Source organism: Onychostoma macrolepis, chromosome 22, assembly GCF_012432095.1.
Source record: "Onychostoma macrolepis isolate SWU-2019 chromosome 22, ASM1243209v1, whole genome shotgun sequence".
NCBI lineage: Eukaryota > Metazoa > Chordata > Actinopteri > Cypriniformes > Cyprinidae > Onychostoma > Onychostoma macrolepis.
Window position 1 is genome coordinate 22570761 of NC_081176.1, and position 24045 is coordinate 22594805.

Below are 24045 nucleotides of genomic sequence, written 5' to 3' on the forward strand. Positions count from 1 at the left end.
ACAAATATGATTTTTTAAAATAGACATAGCAGAATCCTGGGAACTATATCATCATTAAATTATATACTGGGATATAATTTTGTCAAAATTTTGTGTGCTATCTGGGTCACGGTATCGGAGAGGACCATGCATGGTTGCTCAAAGTACAGTAGGCTATATCGTGATATAGCGCTACACACGGTTTAATATATGGGATAAATATAGAAATATAATATAGAAATCTATAAAGTTATAATCTCCAGATACAGGCAGGCCTGGTTCCTGAATCAAATCACTGAGGGTGCTTCTGAAATCATCTGAAATCAGTGAGGGTGCTTCTGAAATCATTTGAAAATCTGAAATCATTGTCTTTTTTCCCCCTTCTCCCAAATCAGATTATAATACTGTTTCAGCTATTAAAATAGTTCAGTTTTGTATGTAATGGCAAAGTGATTATATTTCGTTTCGTTTTTTTATTAGGCTAAGTTAATTTAGAAAAACGTTTGGAGCATATTTTTGTTCGTTAAATAAGTTTATTTCTTTCTTAAAGTAACGACCAAGCGGCCAGCGGCAGACCGGCAGGCTGATCATAGCCTATGTATGATCAATTTAGCCTTCTCAAATCATCACGACTTGCCTAAAATAAAATCTATAGATATAGCCTACTGAAACAGTTCAAGCATATAACAATGTTTAAAGGTTAAACCTAGATAAATGTGCGCTGCATCCAATAGTTTGTGCAGAGTCGAAGCTAAAGCGCAGGACATGGAGGCGCCAGCGCAATCAATTGCATTTTGACGTCGTGCTTTTAAGAAAACAATGATGCGCTTTCTGCCGGCTCGTCTTGAGTAGGAGCGCTTCACAAAAATGAATACATGCCTCACAGACATAATAAATATATCTATAGAAAGCTTTAAATTACTACTTAACGAAATAAATCAAATCGATAACAAAAACTCTTTCATTATAATCCGTGAAGATGCACTTCTCTCTAAAGGCGCGTCTAATGAGGAGACGGCGAGTCAGGATCATCATCTTCATCTTTGCGACACTGACACAGAAAACACTTTATTAGTAAATAATTCAAATATCTCCTTACTATTTCCCCCGGACACATTCATGGTAATTACTTTTGCTGGGGCTTTGCTGCAAGCTTCAGCGTATTGCATGTATTTGAACGCAGAACTCTTCACCTGCGCTGACGGCGCGTTCTCTGCTGCTGCGGGACTCTAAATATCGAAGCTAAATGTTTTCATAAAGCAGTTATGAAAGCTACGTCAGTAGCGCGAGAGGGTGCGTCTGTATAGAAACACTCAAAAAAGGTAGAAATTAATGTTAAAATTGTAACATAAATTATCAAGTTTAGTTATTCTTATTTCTTTATAGCAAAACGTTGAAACTGGCACCGTTTTGGAGAGAAATGGGCTCTCATTTGAACCCATATCATGGTGTGTGATGCTGAACTATGAGTTCCTAATGGTGTTTGTATTTACACTGTTCTAAACATTAATATTTTATGAGCAACAACAGCATGCGGTCTCAGTGACCTTACACATGATTTTAAATCTATTTTTCAAACTTTATGATTTAAATGGGGATGATATGTACTGAGAATAACTTTAATCTTTTCTTCAGCTGAATACTGTTTCCGTGCTGTTTTGATGTAATTTAAAGAGTTGGCAGTCAAAATTAAAACTGCTGGATGATAGATATTCTTCATTCTTTATGACAAACAAGATAATGTGAATTACAGAATGTACAACGTTTTTTAAATGTATAAATTGCAGTGTAGAGCGTTTATTATGAGGGGGTAGAATCCACAGCTCAGTACTCACTACTCAGTACTCATGAGTAAAGTTAAATAGGCTACTCTTTTACTCTTGCTCAATTAGTTTTTTGGACAAGTACTTTTACTCTACTCACACTACATTTTTTGGAAGGTAATGGTACTTTTACTTGAGTATATTTTTTCAGTACTCTTTCCACCACTGGCTGTTGCGTTCATGAAATCAACAGATATGTTTGTGATTGGCTACAAAAAACAACATTTTGATGCTCTTCAGAGACAAACACAGCGCAATGGAGCATTTGTGCAAATCCCTTTAACCAATATGCTATTGTTACAGTTTCAACTGAGGGTGGTTTTCACTGTGTGAGGAAATAGACGTGTGGCACGAGAGTGTCAGATAACAGTGTCAATTGCGTGAGTCTCAACCTAAATGCGTGAGAGTTGGCAGCCCTGAGATAGTCTGTGCCACATAATCAACTTCACTATGTATTATTTAGCCAAACAAACCCAGATTAAACCCAGGTTATTTTTGTAATTCAAGGCCTTCTCAAGTAGTTCACAGAAATGAGGAAATAGATGCGTGCGAGATATGCTGTTTAAGTTTTTTTCATTTTCTTTGTTATAGGCTAAATGCATTCAGAGAGTTTACATTGACAGTAACACGGATGCTGACGTGAGGACAGGAGTTGTTTCACTTCCTTGCACAAGAGAATGTTTGGTAAGAACAAAAGTTCCTGCGTGTGGACAGCTGTTTCTAATTCGAACATTTTCAGTGTCCCTTTTATATTTTTAAATCCCATCATGTAGGTTTATGACAACATGGTCACGCCTGGTAGGCCTATTAACATCCATTTCGAGTGATCCACCATTGCACGTGACACCACCTCGTGGTTATCATTGTTTGCTTTTTTTTAATACAAGCAACAGAACAGAGAGAAAAAAAAAAGATTGAAAAGGGAATCAAAAGCCAGAAACTGCCCTGATATCGTGAGATGTGACATCAAAGGCAGAAATATCCTTGCTTTTATGCCCTCCAAAAATAATCGTGCACTGGTCAAATATATACAATAATGTAATATTAACAATATACATGAGGCATTCAAAAACGCATGTGACTGCATTGCATTTGTAGATAGTATCTGTCCTGATACATCCTATACATCATTAAAAGACAGCCTAATCACCTGCCAATCAACAACTGAGCTACAATATGAGACACTACCCTTGAAATCTTAATTCCAGGTATAAGAAACCTAAATGAAAGAGTGAAGTTCCAACCCTGTAACACTGGATGGCAGTGTGCATCTATGACTGTGTCTATTCACTTCCCTTGACTAATTTTGCCTTTTTGCCACTGTGGGTGACCTGTGTTTTTTACATATCTGCATGAACCCCCTCGTCCACATTTCAAAAGGCTCATCAGCCAGATTTTCCCATTTTGAGGCCTGTGATTATTAGTGCTGCAGGACTGGGTTTAAATCAGCTTCTTCAGGAAATATATATTATATATGATCCTCGAGCTCTCTCTTCCCGAAGGTTACAACATGGTGAGACAAGTTCGCCAGGTCTTCTTTTTGATTGACAGCTTCCTAACAAGGACAGCCTAAAGCGACGGAGTTGCGCCCTGAAGCCCCTCTCCTCTCCCATGATGCACCAGAGGGCACAGGGCTGTGTGTGATGTGTTTGTCTTTATCCTGTTCCACCTGCGCACACACACACACACACACACACACACACACACACACACACACACAGTCAGAGGGGTATAAATTTGACATTACAAATATGAACTTGCACTGTTTCTCATCAGGGTGGAGATGATGATAAAGAGCCATTAAAACACCTTCCTCTGTCCTCCGACTGGCTACATGCCATGAAACCGATAAAAACTACTACAGACCTGTCAAAGTGTCAGTATGTATACCGACCTTCTTACACACTTTAACATGGGTAAATTACACTTCATATACACAAATAGGCAGGTGGTAAATACCAACAGCTGATAAAGGAAAAGGTGTTGATTTGATGACAGGATGGGAAAAGCTACAGCTTTTGAACATCTATTATTGTGGTGCAAAGATGCTATTGTTGATAGATGGATAGATAGCACTGACATTGTGTAGTTACTGGTTCCCAAAGGAATGAGAATCTTATCAACACTGAACGTCGAAAGCCTTGTGTATGTCCAAAATGAGTTGAATTTTCTAAGGAGGTAGCCATGGCACAGATTTGAGGGCCAAGAAATGTCCAATCAGCTGAAGAGTTCCTTGGTACAACATTAAAACAGCTGTTTTAACACAGAATGCCGCAGACGAACATAGCTGACCAGTTGGACATGGAAACCAAGAGTACCTCTTTGTCGGCATACCTTGGAAATCCATTCAAACAAGAGCTAGATGTGGTCATTAAAATTCCAGATCAAAGGATACATTCATGTCAACTCCATTTCCAACACAACAACAAACCTTATTCATGTGTGGCACTAATCAAGATGCGCCAATGCAACAAAGCATTCAAACATCAACTTCTAGTTCTTCTAGGACCAAAGAAACGGAGAAAGAGCAATTGAATGTGAAAAAGAATGAGAGGCAAAGAATATACCACAAGGGATACCAAACATCTTGAATGCACTTTGATGTATACATCTATTTTTAAATATATACATACTATTGCAATCTCCTGGGCTGCACTATAATATTCTTGACCAAACAGCAAACAGCAGGTATGCTAGCAGACTCTCCAGAGGTATTCATCTTCTATATCTTCTGACAAGGCATCTCTACTCATTCAGTTCTTTCCCATTTCTCGCTCTAGTAAAGGTGGAATGTGTCAGTCAAAAGCAAGCGTACAGTGCAACATACGCACATTATTCTTACGTTATCTATAGCAAGGAATTCATACACTTTCCACTGACCATTAAAATATCACGTGCCAGATTAGTCAAGAACCTTGGAACATTCATCAACCATTTAGAACCGAGATGAAATTACTTGATGGCAACATTTACAAGTTCTTTCAACATGCTTGTTTTGTTAAAATGTTTGTTAGCGTACTAATCAGTAGAGTAAGACATTATTTCTAACAAAATAAGCGAGGTACTGGGAGAACATTCCCTGGCTGCCCGAGGGATTTGGTAATAGAATTCTCCTGACTGGATGACATATCGGAGATGAAACAGGGACACCGGCCTAATGAGCCGCAGCTAAAGACTGGAATAAACTAATGCGTTTGCTCTCTGTCATGGCTAAAGCTAACATAGATTAGCTTATGATATCACCTTGATTAGCACGTGAAACTAAGACTTTGTACTTGGAATGTAAACTACATTGAATTTAACTTTCATATCTCATAATAAAAACACCTTATAATCTAATAGAGTTTTTATTGTCTGGCCTTGAGTATTTTCCCAATTAGATACACTAGGAAACAAGTTCACATATTAAAACTCCCATTTAACGACATCATTACAATAAGGACAATAATAAGAAGCAAGGTCTACATCAGAAACTTGGAATGGCAAAGCGTTCCCCTGAGAAATATCTTTTTTGGAAAGATACATTGGCTGCACCCCAGAGATTTGGCTCTCAAAAGCTAGCCACACACAGTATGCAGCCTTTGTTCCACTGAAAGCATTTGTCTTCAGTGCAGCGCAAAGAAGAGGGGTTAAAATCCAATTCAATCGATATCACTGGAGACGTACAGATACAAACAGAGGCTAAGGACCCCTCCCCTTCTCCAGCTGAAAGTTAAAATAGAATAAAATGTTGAAATGCCTTTGAAGTTTCAATACCAAACCCTGAGCAAGTCGATACTCACCGTATTGTTACAGATACCAAGAAATTTCTACAGAAATCCACAGAAAAACAATGACAGTCCTACCTACATATTCACATTGAGATGTTAAATGCTGTCTACTTGTACAAGGTCATGCATTTATGAACAATAAATGGTGTTATAAACATTTGCTGGACTTAATGTCCACCGAAAGTGAGGGTAGGTGGTCCATGGGGGGGAGGGGGGACTGCAATCCCAGGGCAAAATGTAAAATTAGATGACTGTCCCACCACTAGGAACAAAACCCCACATTCACCCTCCATTCTCTTACCTTCCCACCTTCCCTCCAGGTTAACCCTGTGCGTCCCAGCTAATGAGGAGTTTCCGTGGCCTGCTGAGCTCCTGGGATGGGATGGAGCTTACCCCCGGTGTGGGACTGGGGGAGCGGGACGGTAGAGCACCGGTGTCAGCCTCCGCTTCGCTGCACATACATCATGCCGGTCATTAGCGGAGGATCAGGCTGGACCTTTGGCCAGCGCGCCACTGGCGGCAGGGAGGGGATGGCCATAAAAAACCCCAGGCTCTGTCACTCATTGTCACTTAAAGCGAGAATTTATCAGGGCCTCTGCCTGCGCACCGATGAATAATGAATGAGGTTCTGGAGCTTTGCCTTGACGCTCGGGTGCTAATGGGGCCGGAAAGCTGCGGCAGGACCATCCTTTGTGCCGGGAGGTTGCACTGTCGGGGTACGGGCTGGCCTCTATTGGTAGGCGAGCCTGGCCATAATATCACACACTCACAGTGAGGTCTGCTCCTTCTTCTCTTGATGTCCATGCCTGAAGCACCTTCTAAACCCTGAGTAGTTTATTCTGTAACACCAAAAGTGTAAGGAAGTTTAACACCAGTGCCTATTTAAGCAGTATTAGAGCCCTCGGTTTCGGAAGTGTCAGAATTCTTGCACAAGTAGTGCGTTGACATTCCCTTGCGTTATTGGGCACGAGACTGGATGAATGTTGTTATTTTGACATAAAGCTGCTTAGGTGGCCTTAGAGGAGTTAAAACTTACCCTTCAATATAAATATGGAAGCACTTTTGCCTTCAAGATCTGGATTCAGGGAAGAGTAGTTTATCCTTCACTAGGAGCTTTAGGATAGACTCATAAAGACCAGTATATTGCATCAGTTGTGAGTATCCTCTAATAAAAGAAAACAAGTTTAGTTTTACAGTGAAGACTTGGTTCATATCCAAAGAGCAATGATAAAAAAGAGCTCAGTTTATTTTACTCGTTAATTCCGAGATGAACACATTTGACAGCTCGGGACCTTTGTATAACCGAAGCAGCAGATAAAGAGATATGTAGACACTTCAGAATCTATAAATGATATCCCTATGCTATACTATCGACCTTGTTTTGCATGTAAACGGTGTGAAATGCAAGAAATACTGTCGCAATCAAATGTGTGGAGTCGTGCACCAAAACTTCTTGTGAGAAAAGTTTGCTTTCTGGACCGAAAAGGACTGCTCAGTTTACACACTTTTGATACTGTAACTAACCATAAAACTCTACGCTCCTGATGAAATAAAGAGTTCAAATTCAGTCTTAAAGTCTTGGAGCGAAAGAGTTTTTGATTTATTCAGAGAAAGATTTTAGGGCAAAAAAAAACTGAAACAATAAACAAGCGAACATTCTGAGCTTCTGCCACACTTTCTTCCTGTCAAGTCTCTGAGAACTTTCAGCTAATTACGAGCAAAGCCCCACACCACAGAGAACTTGCATCCTTCGCTGTCTGAGGATGACAAAAGGCTTAGAGGGGGCAAGAAACAAACAAGCCCCAGAATAAGAAAAAGGCTTTCCAGCTAGCTGCATGGGCGACAGCAACATCTAATCAGTTGTTGTTGTTTTTTTTCAGTGCTGCCTTCAGCGTCGCATTCAAGGCGCAGTTCCTCTGATCAGCGAGCGAAGGGGCTCTCCCACTGCGCCAGTCTCCTGTCCTCTGAACCACGGGTCAGTCCTTGGTGAGTAGCCTTGCTCCTCCATCTCCATCTATGGTGGTGCATCCCGTCTTCATTACCATGCAGAGACACATGCCGGGGGTAACTGCACCCCAGGACTGCCTGGAGGGGCTGCGCTCTATCCGGCCTCCATCGGGAACTCCTGCGCTGCTGGTTGCCGGAGAAATGGGAGCGCAGGATGGAAACGCAGTGCATTAAGTGACTCCGTGCCTCAGGGTCAGAGAGGAGGCGACGTGGCATCTCTGCCGAGCGATCGTAAACAAGCAGAGGATGTTAGATCTCTTCATCCTATTCAAATGCTTTATTATGCTGATTTTTGAGCAAACTGTAAACTAATCAGGGCAACTTTTTACCCGTTCTCGCATGCACACAGGGGAAATTGTCGGAAAGGTTAGGCGCTGAGAGTCAATTCTGGTGCCTCGCCTCAAACTTTGCACTCTCTGGATCATTTCAAACAAACACAGGGAGAGTCCGAGGCTCTGTTGCGGTGGAAGAGATTTCATGCGGCATACTTAATTGGAAGGGGGGTTGGTGGACTATTGCGAGAAATATTCACATTCAGTATGCTCATTGGGACCGAAGTTGTAAATAGTTAATTATGACTCTGTATGCAAATGTTGGCCTTTAAATGAATTCAAGGAATAATTTCCATGTTCACGTATTTGCATAAATGCATATTACATGCATTTCACACTCAACACCTCAAAATGTCATAAAGAGTGATAAAAATGTTAGTTGAAATCCAATGTATGAAGTTGCCGTACCTCATACAGTTCACAGAATGGAGCCTGAGCACACACAAAAAGAACACAAAAGTATTGTTTATACACTAAAGATGTCAGTATTTTTACTTGGAAAACAAAATGTATTAATATATGTATTACACATTTACAATTATATGTAGCCTACTGTACATTACAACTGAGTAAAAAAAGGTCAAGGGTGATTAAACTGCCCTTACGTCAATGAAAATGACTCGTCAATTTTTATTTTATTTTATTTTTAAAGTAGTTTGCAGTTTCTCAAGTAGTATCTTCGTAAAGTCCTAAAACACAAATATTTAAATAAAAATTGCTTCATTGCTTATTAATATTTTAAAAACCTATCTGTCAAATCAAACTCATATGGTGCAACCAACATGCAGGATAACATCTACATTAACATAAAAATAAAACAGACTTCTAAAAGAAAACATTTACACATCACTATAATTATACAGTCATTTCAAATTTTCTTCAAAGTAGTATTAAAATTTAGAAATCGACATGAATAGATCTTGGCACATGTTTTAAACCAGATTTAAAATTTTCCCTTTCTTCATTTTGGACACTCTTATTTTTTTAAACAGAATGCCCTCTTGAAACTGTTAACAAATAAAGTGATCCTAGAAGCAACTACAATCACAACAATCGACCGATGCAAAGAAATGGACTTTTCAATTTCATGTTACCCAAAACAAACACTGATCCTTCACAAATTCTTCACTGATCACCAATTGCATTGAAGATTCAACGCATTATTGTTATCCTTATTCCTGGTGGGCTGGTCTTAAGACAAAGCCTGAGCTCTGGCTGACAAGAACAGGTAGAGAGGAGGCGGGGGAGAGAAGGAGGGCGGCTAGGACGACTGTGTTAATTGGACTTTACAGTAACAGTGTGACAGGTGTTGTTTGGAAGAAAAAGAAAAAAAAAATACTCGCCGAGAGTTGGGAAAAGAACACACCAAGCCGTTTGTCAGGAAAAGGCAGCTCCATCCTCCCGCAACAGTTTCCCTTGCCGTTTTCCCTCAAAATGAATGCTGTCTGCTTGTTTATTGCCGACAAAACTCCAGGCCGGCATCCTCACACTTTTTTTGGCCCTGCCACACAGAGGTGGGGCTAAGCCTCATTTTTAAGCACTCCCTCTGATAGAAGCCCACGTCAAAAGTAGTCCGACATGATGCCCCCACCCTCATGCCTAGATATGCCGCACTTGTCATTTAGAAGAGAAAAACTAGGTGTTTTTACAGATGCGGCAGGTCATGCCACTTTGTTGTTTCGTTGCTGTCAGAGCAAACTACTTTTAAAACACAGGATGTCTTCTCTTGCGTTAAAAGCTGTCAACAAATAGAGCCGACAACAGCTCGCTCCCAGCATTCTCCCCGGGCAAAGGAATTGGTCCAAAACAGATGTTTCACCTCTAAGTATATATAGAGTCTGTTGCAGTTGCTTGTGATGGAGTACATACAAAGTAATTTTGTTTGTCGGTATCTCCAGCTGTGTTGCCGTCAACTCCAAACCACTTTGAACGTGATATCAAAGCTGTATTCTTCTCAACGAAGGACTCACAAGGTCATCAGCCAATGAAAAGCATCTCGGCGGTGACTCTGCAGACAATTTCAGCCTTCCCTGCATCGCAGCCTGTCTTTCTTCTCGTAATGACCGGAGACCAGCGGTACAGCCTCCGCTGGCAGGCAGTACAGAGGAAAGCGTGGGAACGTACAGGCAGACGCGGGCTTTTGCTTCGGCGTGCAGCGAGGCCACAGGTTTATGCAGGAATGCCTGTGGTCGCACGCTCGCCGCGTAAATCAAGGCCCCAAAACAGAGCATTTCATTCAGTGAGGTTGGGGAGGCAAAGCTCTGAGGACGCCTGCATCTGGTAGCGTTTTTGATTTACTAGGGACCTGCACAACATTACAGCACTGGAAAACGGTGGGAGCCCGAGTCCAAAGGGCTCTAATGCGTAGGCGAAGGCAGTCTAAAGGATTCGGTCGTAGCGGTTGGCATCCAGGAGTGCTTTGCCATTTCAGAGGATATGAGACCATGAGTAAATGCACTGGATTAAATGAGTTTTTCTGTATGAATCTGCAATTAAAAAAAACAAGCTTTCCAATGGGAGCAGAACTCATGTCAGAGTAATAGCACTTGAAACGAGAATATCACATTATCACATCTGACATGTTTATAACATGGCAACACACAAACAATAAACTTACCTCTTTGCATTACAAGCCATAAAAATGAAAAGGAAACAAGTTCTGCATAATAATAATAATACATCACATCATGTTACAAGCTCATTTTTAATGAAGTTCAAACTTCTCCAGACAAGACTGTACTTAATTCAGAAATCAACATAAATGCAAATAAATGCAGATGAATAAAATCCTTAAAGAAAGAAAACAAAGTAATGAAAAATGCAAACACAAGTGATTATTTATGGAGAACTTGACACATGGAAATCAATCATTTTTCTAAGATTTAGGAGAAATTTTTCATTTTTGTGTTTAATTTGCACTTTTTTCCTAAAGTTAGATTCATTACATTTACATTTATTCATTTGGCAGGCACTTTTATCCATTATATTATATGTTATAGTCAGTAAAAGAGTAAAATTAACAAAAATGAACAAATGTGACAACACAATATTACAATAAACATTTTCATTTGTGAGTACAGTCTGATAAAATAGCAAGCATGCCTTCAGTAATTCAAAAAAGTACTATAAACCGAAAGAAATGAGAGAAAATCCTAATAATCAAACAGATATGATCAGTTAATGCATTGCAGACTTAATTTGCATAAAAATAAATAAAAACCACATATCAGCGCTTCACTGTTATTATTTACATACAGCTTACACAGTGAACCCTGTCTATATCTTGTTAATTATTTTTTTCAGACACAGAATGATTTTAATTACTTTACACTCCAGATTGGAGTCCAAAAGAAAATAATGGCAAACATTCTCTCTTTTCATGCTTACTCAAGCAAGTCTATTTACTTTTTTTTTTCATTCGCAGCTTGATGGAGGGAGGCAACAGGATGGGATGTGACATTTTGGTTGGAAAGGCTTCAGAATTCAAAGCAGCTGTGGGTAAAAACCACCTGTAAAGACACTCTCTGGATCAGATTTCTTTTGAAACCTCAACCTAGCATTTGTTTCCAATAGTTAGTTTGCAGAAAAAAAACCCAAAAGGTTCTAGAGATGCTTCCTTGGTTGGGCAAAATGAGCTAAATATACCAGGAGATGCTGTTCAAATGTTTATGGGTCTTGCTCAGAGGGTAGACTTTTTTTTTTTTTTTTTTAACTTAGCTAAGGTTTACCACAGATGACCATGTATTTCCCCATGCTTCCTCTGGGAAGGAAAAAATGCATAATACATAGAGTACATGGACAACAACACTGTTTGTACATATGTTTGTGTAGTACGCCTACAAATGTCAGTTTGTAGATTACTGTCATGTAAGTAAATGGAAGTTTTAATGGTTGTTTTAACATGATTTTTAACAGAAAATATAATCTTACGCGATTAAATGTTATTATAAATAATCAAATTTTAATGTTCATGCATAATGACTTCAAAAAGGTGAAAGGGTTTATAGTAACAGGGTTGACATTTATAGTTTAACATTACACGTCCTTCGAAAAGTGTGTATTTGTAGAAATATCACCATTACGTTATCAATTGTTTACGACTATTTCCAATCTAAAAACATTACAAAACATAAGATAAACCATGAAAAAAAGCAGAGACTTGCCGGTTTACCTGAAATTAAAAAGTAACAGGGTTGACTCCTAGTCCTTCAGTCTTGTAACCAAACTATAAAAATATATATAAAATATTTTTGTTGATGCGTGTAGAAAATGTCTATAGTAACAAAGTAAAAACTGGAATCAGATTGTCATTTTTTCAGTCGTATATGAGGGAACACGTTTTGTAGAATGACCCAATAAAGAAGAAACGGAAAGTAAAAACAGATTCATTAACAATACATAAGGCAGAGTTTACGCGCTGTTGTTCTTTTTTCCTTAGAAACCGCAGTTCTAAGATATTGCCAGATATAGCATTTTGGAGAAAACTTTTCAAATAAAAAAAATAAAATAAAAAAAAAAGAGCAATGGTTTGAATGGTGGATGTTTGGAGATCATCCCTTGATAATTCTCTTCCCCTCACAAACTAATTGGTTTAAAGTTGCCAAGCATGCGCCACAAGCTATTTCAAACCTGCGTGCTATTGATATTTCATGTTTCAAAGCACAAATCCTTTCAATAAAGAGGAAAAAAATGCCTGAGATGCGCTAGCTATTTTCCTCCATGCGTGTCCACAGGGGGAAACGAACAGTGAGGAACCCGGATTCTGTCTACTTGTTTTTTTTGTTTTTTTTTGCCCCAACTATGACTTATTTGTTGTCCCAGCTGCACTCACAACTCCAAACTTGGACAAAGTTTGGCTCAAAGACTGTCACTCTCTGCTGACCACACAATCGGCCAATAAAGCATCAGCTTCCTGGCCACTTCAAACGCCTAGAACAAGGCAAAACTCGCCTCAAGAACCAGAGCTAAAGAGAAACGGCACGTTTCTCTTGCCGAAATACCAAAAAAAAAAAAAAAAAAAATCTATGAAAATGCTGCCAGCAGCTGAATCTGCTGCCAATGCAGAAGGGACACGTTACAAGTGCTGGTCCCTCTGGCAACAGACAGATATAGAGAGCTGAACCAAGCACCTGGATCTTAAGGAAAGAGAATATATTTGGCCTTGGTGCAAAAGGTAAAAACATCTGAGTCAGTTGGGCTTCTGTAGTGACATCTCTCAGTGTCTGTGCAGTCTGCCGACAAAGTATAAAACGGATCAGTGGGTAACAACTAGCATACTGTTCAATAACAGGTCTACACTGCTTTGGAGCATGTTTTGCGAACAGCTAACAAAAAATCTCAATTTCCGGAGACTAACTGATGCAATTGTTGGACTTTAGAAAACATGCTACCACATAAATTGGCAAATTTTAATGGCCGTTGCAGTTATGAATAATTGATTCAGGACAACTTACTAATTAATTACTCACAGATTTGAGAACTAAATCAACAAATTCATTGAAAAAACAAAACAAAAAAAAAAAAACTTTTTTCTTCTTCAAAAGAATGATTCAGTCATAAATTGGCTTGAGAGACAAATATTTTCAAAGAAAGTGTAGCTACAAAAACATGCTAGAGTTCAAAAGTCTGACGTTTTCTGTTGAAAGAAGTCTCTTTTTCTCACCAAGGCTGCATTTATTTGATCAAGATACAGTAAAAATATATATATATTTTTTTTGTAATTTGAAAGTACCGTTTTCCATTTTAATATATTTAAAAATTAATTTATTCCTGTGATCAAAGCTGGATTTTCAGCATCATTACGCCAGTCTTCAGTGTCACATGATCCTTCAGAAATCATTCTATGATGATTTGAAAATAAAAATAAATGTCTTTACAGTCAATTTTTAATGCATCACGAATAAAAGTATAAATTTCTTTAAAAAAAAACAACTTACTATGAAATGTTATTTATATTTAAATTGATTTCTTATTGATCTTTTATAGATAAATTATGATAAAAAGGGGCCTTGTTGTTTTAGTGGTTTTTTTAAATAAAATTCTGTACCATTTTAAACAGTGATTAAACAAAAAATACAATGTGATTAAACATTACATTGCATTGTGTCATCTCAAGAAAAATAATACATTTTTAATGTGTTTTGAGAATTACGATTTTAAAAAGGCAAACCGGTTGATAGTAATGGAGCAGACATTTTTAATTGAATTTAACATTGAATAAAATTAACATTTAACATTAAATTAAGTTTAACTGACTAACAATATCAATTTCTTAAAAAATAAAAAAAAAACAGTACCAGTAGCGTAAATTTTAACAGTAGCGTACATTTAATGAAAATGTCAAAATGACTTGTATTAAAAATAATTCCGTTTCTGGGGATAGAAAACACTGATATTAAAATGATCTACTATATTCCTAGTATTTTTCAGGTTCATATATATATATATAAAAATAAAAGATTTTGAGCCCTAATTCCATTGTATATACTCTTTAGCAGTGCCTGCAGTCTAACCATATGAAAGCTGTACCACAGAAGCAAGCCTCCATTCAGATCTATTACAGTCAGTGTAGTGCAGTTAGACTGTACCGCCACAAGATGGATACCTGCATCTGTTTTCTAACAGCAAAACATACACTAAATGCACAGACAACAAACAAAAAAGAAAGAATCTCACCAAAAGCCTTTTTTTATAACTAATATCGACACTAGACCAGTGTGAGTAAAGATAGCAGCTTACAACAAGCCCGATATCAATTGTGATGTTTACTTCAGTTTGTTTTCGTTGTTCTGCCAGTTTCAAGGGAGCAATTTCCAGTGATGAAATTGAACCCCTCTCCTAGAGGAATTCATTAGAATGAGAGGAAATAGTCCCCTTGCTGATGCCTTTCCTGGAGGAATAAGCCGGACGTGGACCCTGGGGCACGAGCGCGACACGCTGCCAGCTAATAAAGCTCAGGGCTAAGTGGAGACAGTCGCTAAAAGAATACAAATAAACACGAGTGGGCGACGCTTTGGGGGATTGATTGGCATGTGCAATTAAAACGACTCCGAAAGCAGCAAAATGTAGAGTTTTATAGTTCAAAGTTTCTACACTATTCAAATTGTGCATATACAATGTCAATTCAAATTTTAAATAACCACAACACCAGTGTAAAGGGTTTACGTCATTTAATTTTATTTATTTTTTTCATTTCACTTAGCATATAAAGAATTAATGTGCATCTAGAATGTTAAACATGTTCAAATAAACCGTCAAAAAAGACAAATAAATAAAAAGTTGCCTTTCCTTCCCCTCCCAAATGATTTGGGGCGAAAGTAGAGAGCGACGGACAGTCTGGCAGACAGTGAGCGTCCGATTCATGTGTGCTTTACCGCGGTAAAGGATCCAGATCTCGCTGGAACAGGCCTCGCGTGCCTCGTCAAGATAAATACATACTATTATCGATAAGGCAACAAGCGTAATCTGTTACTGTGTTAACAAAAGACGAAAGAAAAAGGTGATTATTGCAAAATACAGTAAAAAGAAAAAGGTAAACACTAAAAATGCTCTCGACTAGTTACAAAAACATACCATTTTATATTTGGTACTATCACAGCAAATCATACTGTCTGCAAAAGGTGCTGCGTAATAGCTGCTGTCTGGATAGTATAACTTCATACGCTTGTGTAACTTATATTAGACCGAGTCTGCCAAAGATCACAAGCCACATTCTGGAAAGCAGCACAGTCTGGAAGAGGTCAAAACGTTTCGGTGAACGTAGCGGAATTGTACGGACTCACGCGTTGCATTGGAAAAAGTCATTTGTAAACGGTTGTTGTAAAACCGATTGAATGATGTAATTGTTGCCAATTCTGTCTGAAAACGTGTTTTGGTTTACAGGAAGAAAGGCACTGTTTTCACGTTTTCTGAAGTACGGAACAAGGCACTATGAAGGATGTGTGAATATTTATAAGTTACTGCATTGCATGTGAGGCCTTTGCATTAATCATTTATTAAAGTTCAAGTATCAGCAGTAGAGGTGCGGATACTGGGAAGGATTTGCCTTTGAGAAACGGACTTCATCCTGAATGCGTTAAACAAAATCTGGCGAACGCAAACGTATTGTCATGATCTATGATTTATTTAATGCATTTCAAAAGGTCTAAGGCTTAAACTCCTAAGAAGTATTGCAATAAATGTTTAGGTGCAGGAAGGACGGTCAGGAGATACTTGGATTGAGTGCATGCTTTTAAGCTTTAGATATGGACTAGTTATTTAGTTCTTGGAAATTGCGACAAATACCACTATGATCTCATGCTCTTTTAATAGAACGACAAACCTCTGAAATTTCGAAAAGCAACAAAGTTGCTTTTTAAGGGGAATTTTAATTCTCTTTTTATAGAGATGTTTTTCTCATAAGGTTTCGCTGTGTAAAAGTTCTTGGAACGGCTGTCGTGGGATTTTCAAAAGCATATCAGATTTACATTTCATGCTAGTGACAGAAAAAAACTAATGGAGGTAAATATTGCAATCATCGCATGGTACCAACATCGGAAAGAGCAAAAATCAAGTCAAACCAGTTTACAACACTGCTTATTTTTCCTTTTTCTTCTTAGGAGTGCTATATGTAAAGGTCAATGGTCGGTTTTGTCTTTTTGCCGTAGTTCTAGTAACCCAAAGGTCTTGCTTTGTGTTGTTGTATTTTTTGTACTGAAAGATGCCAGGTTGCATTACGATGGAGCAAAACAAGCTTTAAATGACATTTGTGGGCCAGACGAAGGTCTTAAAAGTAGAAGCAAGAAGAATCGGGTAGCAGACTCAGTTTGCGATCGTCAAGCCGTGCATGTGTTTGGCGATGCCATATACGTAGGTGATGTCAGGCCTTTTCTCTGGGTCGGGGTTGATGCACATATCTACCAGTTTTCTCAGCTTGAGGAGAAAAAAAAAAAAAAAAAAAGATAAAAAGACAAAACGTTAATTTACAATACAGATCCATAATACAGAGCTCCACATAAAAAAAAAAAAAAGTGACAAGTAAGCCACTGAACAGTTGACAAATTACAGGTTTGCTCAGTTTTTGAAAAGTGGTTTATTTCCCATTTGATGGGATCAGGTGCCATATTTTATATATATATATATATATATATATATATATATATATATATATATATATATATATATATATATATATATATATATATATATATATATATATATATTAAATATATGTGCATCTGTGTGTGAGAGTGCGTGTAATGCTTTTCAATAAGGTTCCATTTTGTTAACAATATTTACAAAAAATGAGCGATACATTTGTTGAAGTATTTATTAATATTTGTTAACATTAGATAATACAAATACAACTCTTCATTGTTAGTCCATGGTAGTTCAGGTCCATTAAGCAACATAAGTGTATACAACTTTTCATTTGAATAATGTATTAGTAAATGTTGGAATCAACAACTATGATTAATAAATGCTAGTTTAATGTTAACTAATGTGGTTAACTAATGTTAACAAATGGAACCTTATTGTAAAGTATTACCTATATATTGTAAATAAACATATACAGCACGTGTGTGTGTGTGTGTGTGTGTGTGTGTGTGTGTATGCATGTATGTACGTACATATAGACATAACATACATTACATATTTATTTACGCTTGTATATTTTCATATTTTTACATATATAAATTACAAATCTAATCTAATATAATATATGAATGTACACCAATATATGAATGTACAGTGGACTTTTGCTAATGTAGACTTTATTTTATAATATAGTTAACTTAGACTAAATATTTTTGACATTTTGAAAAATATTCAGTGCACAATAAAACATATAATAATAACAATAATAATATAGTAAATATTATTATTATAAAAAATGTAGTAGTAAAATTAAAGACCAATATTTTTATAATAATAACAACAACAACAATAACAACAATAATAATAATAATAATAATAATAATAATAACAAAAATAAACATTAAAATACACTTGTCATCACATGTACAACAGTTTTAGTCAGAGTCTGGAGCCCGTATTAGTCATTGGGTTAAGACAAACAAGATGATTGACAAAAATGGCAAGCATTTCAGAGCTCAGTGAACAGCAGAGCCGAGGGATAGGCTTTAAGCAATGTAACTTCCAGCAAGAAGCCCTCTGGCCCTGCAAATGTTTGTTAATTCTCCGCTACAAACATTCTAGACCAAAAAAAACAACAACACACAAACAGAGTCCCCGCAAGTCAGGGACGGGATTGAGAGTCGTGATGCTACACTGAGAAATAAACTGAACCCAGACAAGCGGCGGCAGCAGCAGCATCATTAAAAGTGGGGGGAAAGGGAAAAAAAAGCGGAAGGAAAGAAGATGCCCCTGTGTCGGATCGCCATGGCAACCGCCTCTCTTGCCGGGGCCTGGCTGCTGTTGCATGGCGCGGCGTCTCCTAATCAGCCCGGCATGTGAAATGCAAATGCAGACAGTCTGAGAATTAGTGGAGAAGAAATGGGGGGCGGCGGCAGTGGGGGCGAGTAAGGATGCAGATATGTAAAATATTCATGCTTTTGCACGAGAGAAATGCGGGGGGTTCGATGGTCGCGGTTTTTTCCCCCGTTTTAAGGGGGGCTGTCTGTCAGGTGAGATACAAGGAGACGGTAAATGACACACCAAAGATGAACGGCTGACACTTTTTTGCCTTTCGCCTTCAGGAGCATTGTTTACATGTAGACAGGGAGGGAGGCAGGCCTTGCTGCAGCTCTGGAAAGCTGAAGGAAGTACTGAATGGAGGATGAGTCGTGCCGGGCTTGTAAATAATAATAATGGCAGCTTTGGTCGGACGTGCCGGATCTATCGGAGGATTTCGATGGCTGACATCAGAGAGTGACAGCATGTTACGAGGAAAGACCGGCAGTGCTGGAAATTCACAAGCTGGTTTGGCGATGGTCTACTTGATGGACTAGTATGAACTTGCTGTTCACAAGCATGGGAACTACAAGTTAGACATGGCTAACTAGTATACAAAAGTAGTTTTTCATCATTTTCTCACCTACATGTTGTTCCAAATCTGTTTGACTTAAAAAAAAAAAAAAAAAAAAAATGACCCAGTGTTTTTTTTTGTATAGGGTCAAAAGTTGTTGTTTTGGACCTCATTGATTTTCAATGTATGAACTAAACTGTTGGAACATTTTTCAAAATATCTTGTCACGAGGGTGAGTAAATAGTGACAGGATTGATGAGCATTTAGTTAAAAAGTATATAAATTTGTATTTTTCTAAGAAAAGACTGTAAGATCATGTAGGGCCCTTTGAAGCTGCATTAAAACTGCAATTTGGACCTTTAACCCATTGGCTCCTAAGTCCACTATACGGAGAAAAATCCTGGAATGTTTTCCTCAAAAACCTTATTTTCTTTTTGATTGAAGAAAGGCATTACCATCTTGCATGAGATGGGGGTGAGCAACTTGAACTTGCTGCGAAATCTGCATTCCTAATTGCATGGATTCTTACTGAAATGACTAGATTTTGTCTGTGAAAATTCGCTGCACAATGTTAAACGTTACCGTAACTTCAGAAGAATGAAATGCCAAAGAGTGAGAAAGCATGTAAAAATGCGCTTGAAACATACCTCTTCAGAGTAATGGTCAGATGGTAGTGGTGGATAGTCACACTGCTCAATCTTTTTACACAGAGAGTAGAGGTTCATTTTGTCTCCGTAGAATGGACTCTGCAAGGCGGCCATCTATGTGAAGAGAAAAAAGTGAAAGGCAGTTTTAGAGAGAAGGACGTTTGGTTCCAGATGTCTTGTTAGCTTAAAAAATGGGTTACAAGTTCTTATGGAACAATCTGGCAAGGTTCATATCATGATAATTTCAATTCAATTTATTCATTTCTTAAGTTTGCAATTTCATCAAAGGTGCAACTAGCAAAAATTCATTTACAGTTACTTATATTTTACTGTTATTTCCATGGTTGTGCCATTAAATGACTTCAGAGTTCACAACTGGAGGTTGAGTAAGTACCCATATCTCTCATTTACAATCCTGCAACGCACACTAAATCTTCATCAAGCAGAGGCTGACTGTTTGTGGAAGAGACTACGGTGTCCCATGTCACAGACGGCAGCAGACAACTGCCATCTGTTTACTCAAGACATCAGAAAGCTAAGAGTCAAGTCTATAGAGCATGCATTATGTCACTCCCGAGACACTGTGTTACATTAATGATATTAAGCACAATAAACATTTTTCATAATGTAATAAATTCATTAGCCTAACTATAGGCTGTTTAGGTTCTTGCAGTATTAAGACAAGACAAATGTACTTATTTTGAGCATTTCACTGGCTCATTTAACTTCCAATTTCACTGTTTTGACTCAAAGTTGTATTTTTACTTGTTAAAAGGGGAAAAAATGAAAACCATAATTAAATTATTTACTCGCCATCATGTCATTCTAAATCTGTACAACTTATATTCTTCTGCTGAATACAAATGAAGATATTCTGAACAGTGTTTGTAGTGACACCAAAATTAATTTTTACAGAAACACCGAAACTGAAATTCAAGTTCAATTAGTAATTCAATTTGGGCAATATTGTGTAGCTGAACTATTTATACAGTTTGGGTTGTCATGTTCTCAGGTCATAAATTAAACTAGTCTTAGTAAATTTCTTGGGCAATGAGCCATTTCTCCATATTTCAGATGAACAAATATTATAAATTACCACTCAAGCATCATTTATAAATCAAGGTGAAGTGAGTCCACACTGCTCACGTTTAGCTGTTGAATCCCATTCATGTTCTGTGGATAAAAAGGATGCTGACAGAGTCAAAACATGTCATCATAGACGAGCTAATTAAACTTTTTGGCAGAAAATTAATTTTTTCACCCTCATGTCTTTCCAGACCCGACGTTTGGAAAACATCTCAGTGTTTTTTGTACATACAATGGAAGTCAATGGGGTCCAAAGTTGTTGTTTTGGATTCCAGTGACTTTCAATGTAGGGATAAAAACGGTTGGAACATTCTTCAAAATGGACAATGACAGATAATTAAACTTCACTGCTTTGGTCAAAGACTTAATTGGAAAACGAAACATTTATATATTTTTTGTTTGCTGTTTAGACTGTATGTTTTCTATTGCCACGATTGTGGTGGATCACTGCTTTTTTGTCCATATATGTAATGGAAACAACCCCATCAGACCCTATTGACTCAGGGTTTGGACAAAAACACTGAGATGATTTTTAAAAATATCTTCTGTGTTCCGCAGAAGAAAAAAAGTCATACAGGTTTGGAACAACATGAGAGTGAGTAACTGATGACGTGCTTTACCACTAACCACAGATGGCAAGTATCTCCAATAGAACCAATACTTTAAAAATGTGCATGAACTAAGTTGGTCGTAATAAATCTGGACACATTAATTTGGACACATTTGCCAACTCATCGCCAATTAGCTTTCTATATCTGGTCTGAAACACTTACAAAAGAAAATTACGGATTTCCTGTCTCAAAGCCTTAGAAAAAGGACATTTCAGCATTTCAGAAGATGTTTTGTGGGGGAAAAAAGGCAGAAAAAGATGAACAACACTGTCGACGTCACAATTCCAGGACATAAATCACGGCGATACTGAAGACATGCAGTGCATCCTGGTAGCCTGGAGCTGTGCAATCCTGCTCAGCCAGGAAGGCGATGCTTTGATGACGTTATGAGATTATGATACTGCAAAAGCAGACTGGCAAAAACAGCCCCAAGCAAATCCACTGACTGTGGGTGAGGACATTTTCAGAAAAAAGCTTTCCAGATGCCAAGCATGCAAGCCACACAGTACTCGCACGAAACCACTACACCGCAAACGCACACTGGACGAGAACTCAATTAAATTGACATAGAAGGACAGAGAGGAAACGGCGAGCGAGTTAACGGGGGTGGGGGTGATGTGGGGGTGATGGAGCGAGGCGAAACGACGGTCTGGGCTGTCAGAGGAGGAGCGTAGGAGAGGAGCGCGGAGTGGCAGAACTCATGGAGCAGAGCCGGATTCATCGCTGCTCCGCACGAAATGGGAACAGGAGGGGCGGAGGAAAGAAGGGGGAGTCCCTCTATAATCACTGGCAGTGCTGGAACTGGGAGGACTGGGATGGTTCTATAACATGTAGCGCTCTTACAGCAACCAGTAGTTCTTGTATATGATCTTAATGTGCCAGAACAAAACTCAACTCGTGTTGGGGTAAGTCCAAACAGACCACAAAGATGCCTGCCAATGCCTGCATTCACACAGCAGAAAGTGACATACAAATTAATTCTAATGAATTCTATAACCAAAGTCACATCAATTTTTAAGATTTACACTTGTATTTGAGAAAGTTTGGTTAGCCTGTGTGGTGTTGCATTTTTTTCTTGTAGAGTTCTTGTCCCAAGAAAGCATATCGACGCGAAAAAAAAAAAAAAAAGTAAATAAGGATGTAAAAAAGGACAGTGACATTTCAGCAGATGTTCTGTGAAATGAGGCACGATTTTGCTAAAGCAAAAAGAGATGAATAACAAACAAAAATGTGAGTTTGTTGTAAATGTAAAGTTTTAGATCCAATCACTGCCTTCTATCAAAACATTCAAAGCTTTTGTCAATGAATTGAAATATGACGGATGAACTCATTTATATATTAATAATATAATTTTTTATGTATTTGAGTAATATATAATATGTATTCAAATCAGGGGTGTCCAACAGCAACACCAGCAGGTACATCAGGAGTCGGTGTCTCTCTTGCCTCCCCGGAGCCCATTGAGTTTTAACAGACCCCCTAAAGAGTGCAGTGAGCTAGGCGGGGGGTAACTGAGAATGGGGGAAAGTCATATGAGGATGCAATGCCTCCACTGCAATATGATTGGATATGACTGGTTATGTTTGGCTGTGATTGTTTCATGCGATAAATCCCACCTCGTGTTTGTGCGTGTTCCGCATTCACTAATCAGTCTGAATGAACAATATCATGGCGTTAATGGGAAGACTAATTTAAAAAAGTAAACAAACAAGTAAACAGTTTTTAGTGAGTAATCAGCTTGGTGAAATTTTAAGCAAATCTCATGTGACCAATATTTACCGATCTTTGATGACTGACGATCTGAAAAATTCAAAAATATTTTTTTTGGATTTTTTTTTCCCCCTGATAGTGCAAGTAATGTTTATTTAACCAAGAAAATGTGACTGGCACTGGTAAATTTACATTTGATAAAAAAAAAAAGAAAAAGAACACCACCGCACTCCATTGATTCAAATATCTAAGCTATTAAAATGAACTGTCATTGCATTATATTCAAAAAGAGAGTAGAAAGGAGAAAACTGATTGTAGAAGACAGTTTTGTTGCACTTTGTGGTTGTACTGAGAATGCAAAAAGATACATTTTGGTGCATCAAATCAAGCTAACAAAGCGAAACACAATCAATAACAATATAAACAACTGCCATTCCAGCTGCTATGATTTACTAAATCATTAAAAGTGTCGACTACAGCATTAAACTGCGTCAGCTGTTTCTATATACTGTTTCGTACCATTGAGTATTGTACCTACATCGTAAAATGTGGTTTAAAAAAATGTTGAAAGATGAATAAAACAAAAATGTGAGTTGTGCGGTGCAGCGCAATTTTCTGTAAATCCACTGGTTAAAATAGCACTCAACAAGTACCACTAAATATTACATTAAAAATGGAGGAAGAACTTGCACAAGTACTTAAAAAAAAAAAAAATCTTCTGATAGGTAGGATAAAAATAATGGACGCAAAACCTATTTTTTGCAGATAAATGCTGGATTTCATGTCCTTGTTCCTCCATCAGTTACAAGGATGGGAATGTGTCTATGTGTGTGAGACAGTAATGGGCTCTGTGAATGAGTGTGTTTTGGCCAGACGGAGTTTGGTGTGTTTTCCAGTGAAAAAAATTCTAGATGGTTTTTTTTCACTCATATACAGTAGATGATATACCTATAGATTAATTTCATAGCAACATCCGTCTCGGCAGCGTGCCGCCGCGCTTGCAATGAGTTCCTTGGGATAATTGCGACGTAGAACGGCATTTAGCGAAATGAAAACGCAGTGGCGGCTTTGACTGTTTACATGCGGTGTGCGTACCTGTGGAAGTGTGGCCACA

The 24045-nt window shown here is 38.0% G+C and overlaps 1 protein-coding gene across 2 annotated transcripts in view; it reads right to left on the reverse strand.

Annotated features, from left to right (window-relative positions):
• Positions 1–2439: 2439 nt before the first annotated feature.
• nek7 (NIMA-related kinase 7) overlaps positions 2440–24045 on the reverse strand; it is an 86003-nt gene continuing 64397 nt past the window's right edge. The window contains exons 9-10 of one of the 2 annotated variants that reach the window (XM_058759741.1): positions 19525–19638; positions 2440–3471 (exon numbers count right to left, since the gene is read on the reverse strand). In XM_058759741.1, coding sequence (XP_058615724.1) covers positions 3358–3471; positions 19525–19638 — 228 coding nt within the window. In that variant the 3' untranslated portion in view covers positions 2440–3357. Of the gene's footprint in view, positions 3472–15063; positions 16822–19524; positions 19639–24045 lie in introns of those variants that run through there. The other variant, XM_058759743.1, reaches the window with a different exon arrangement.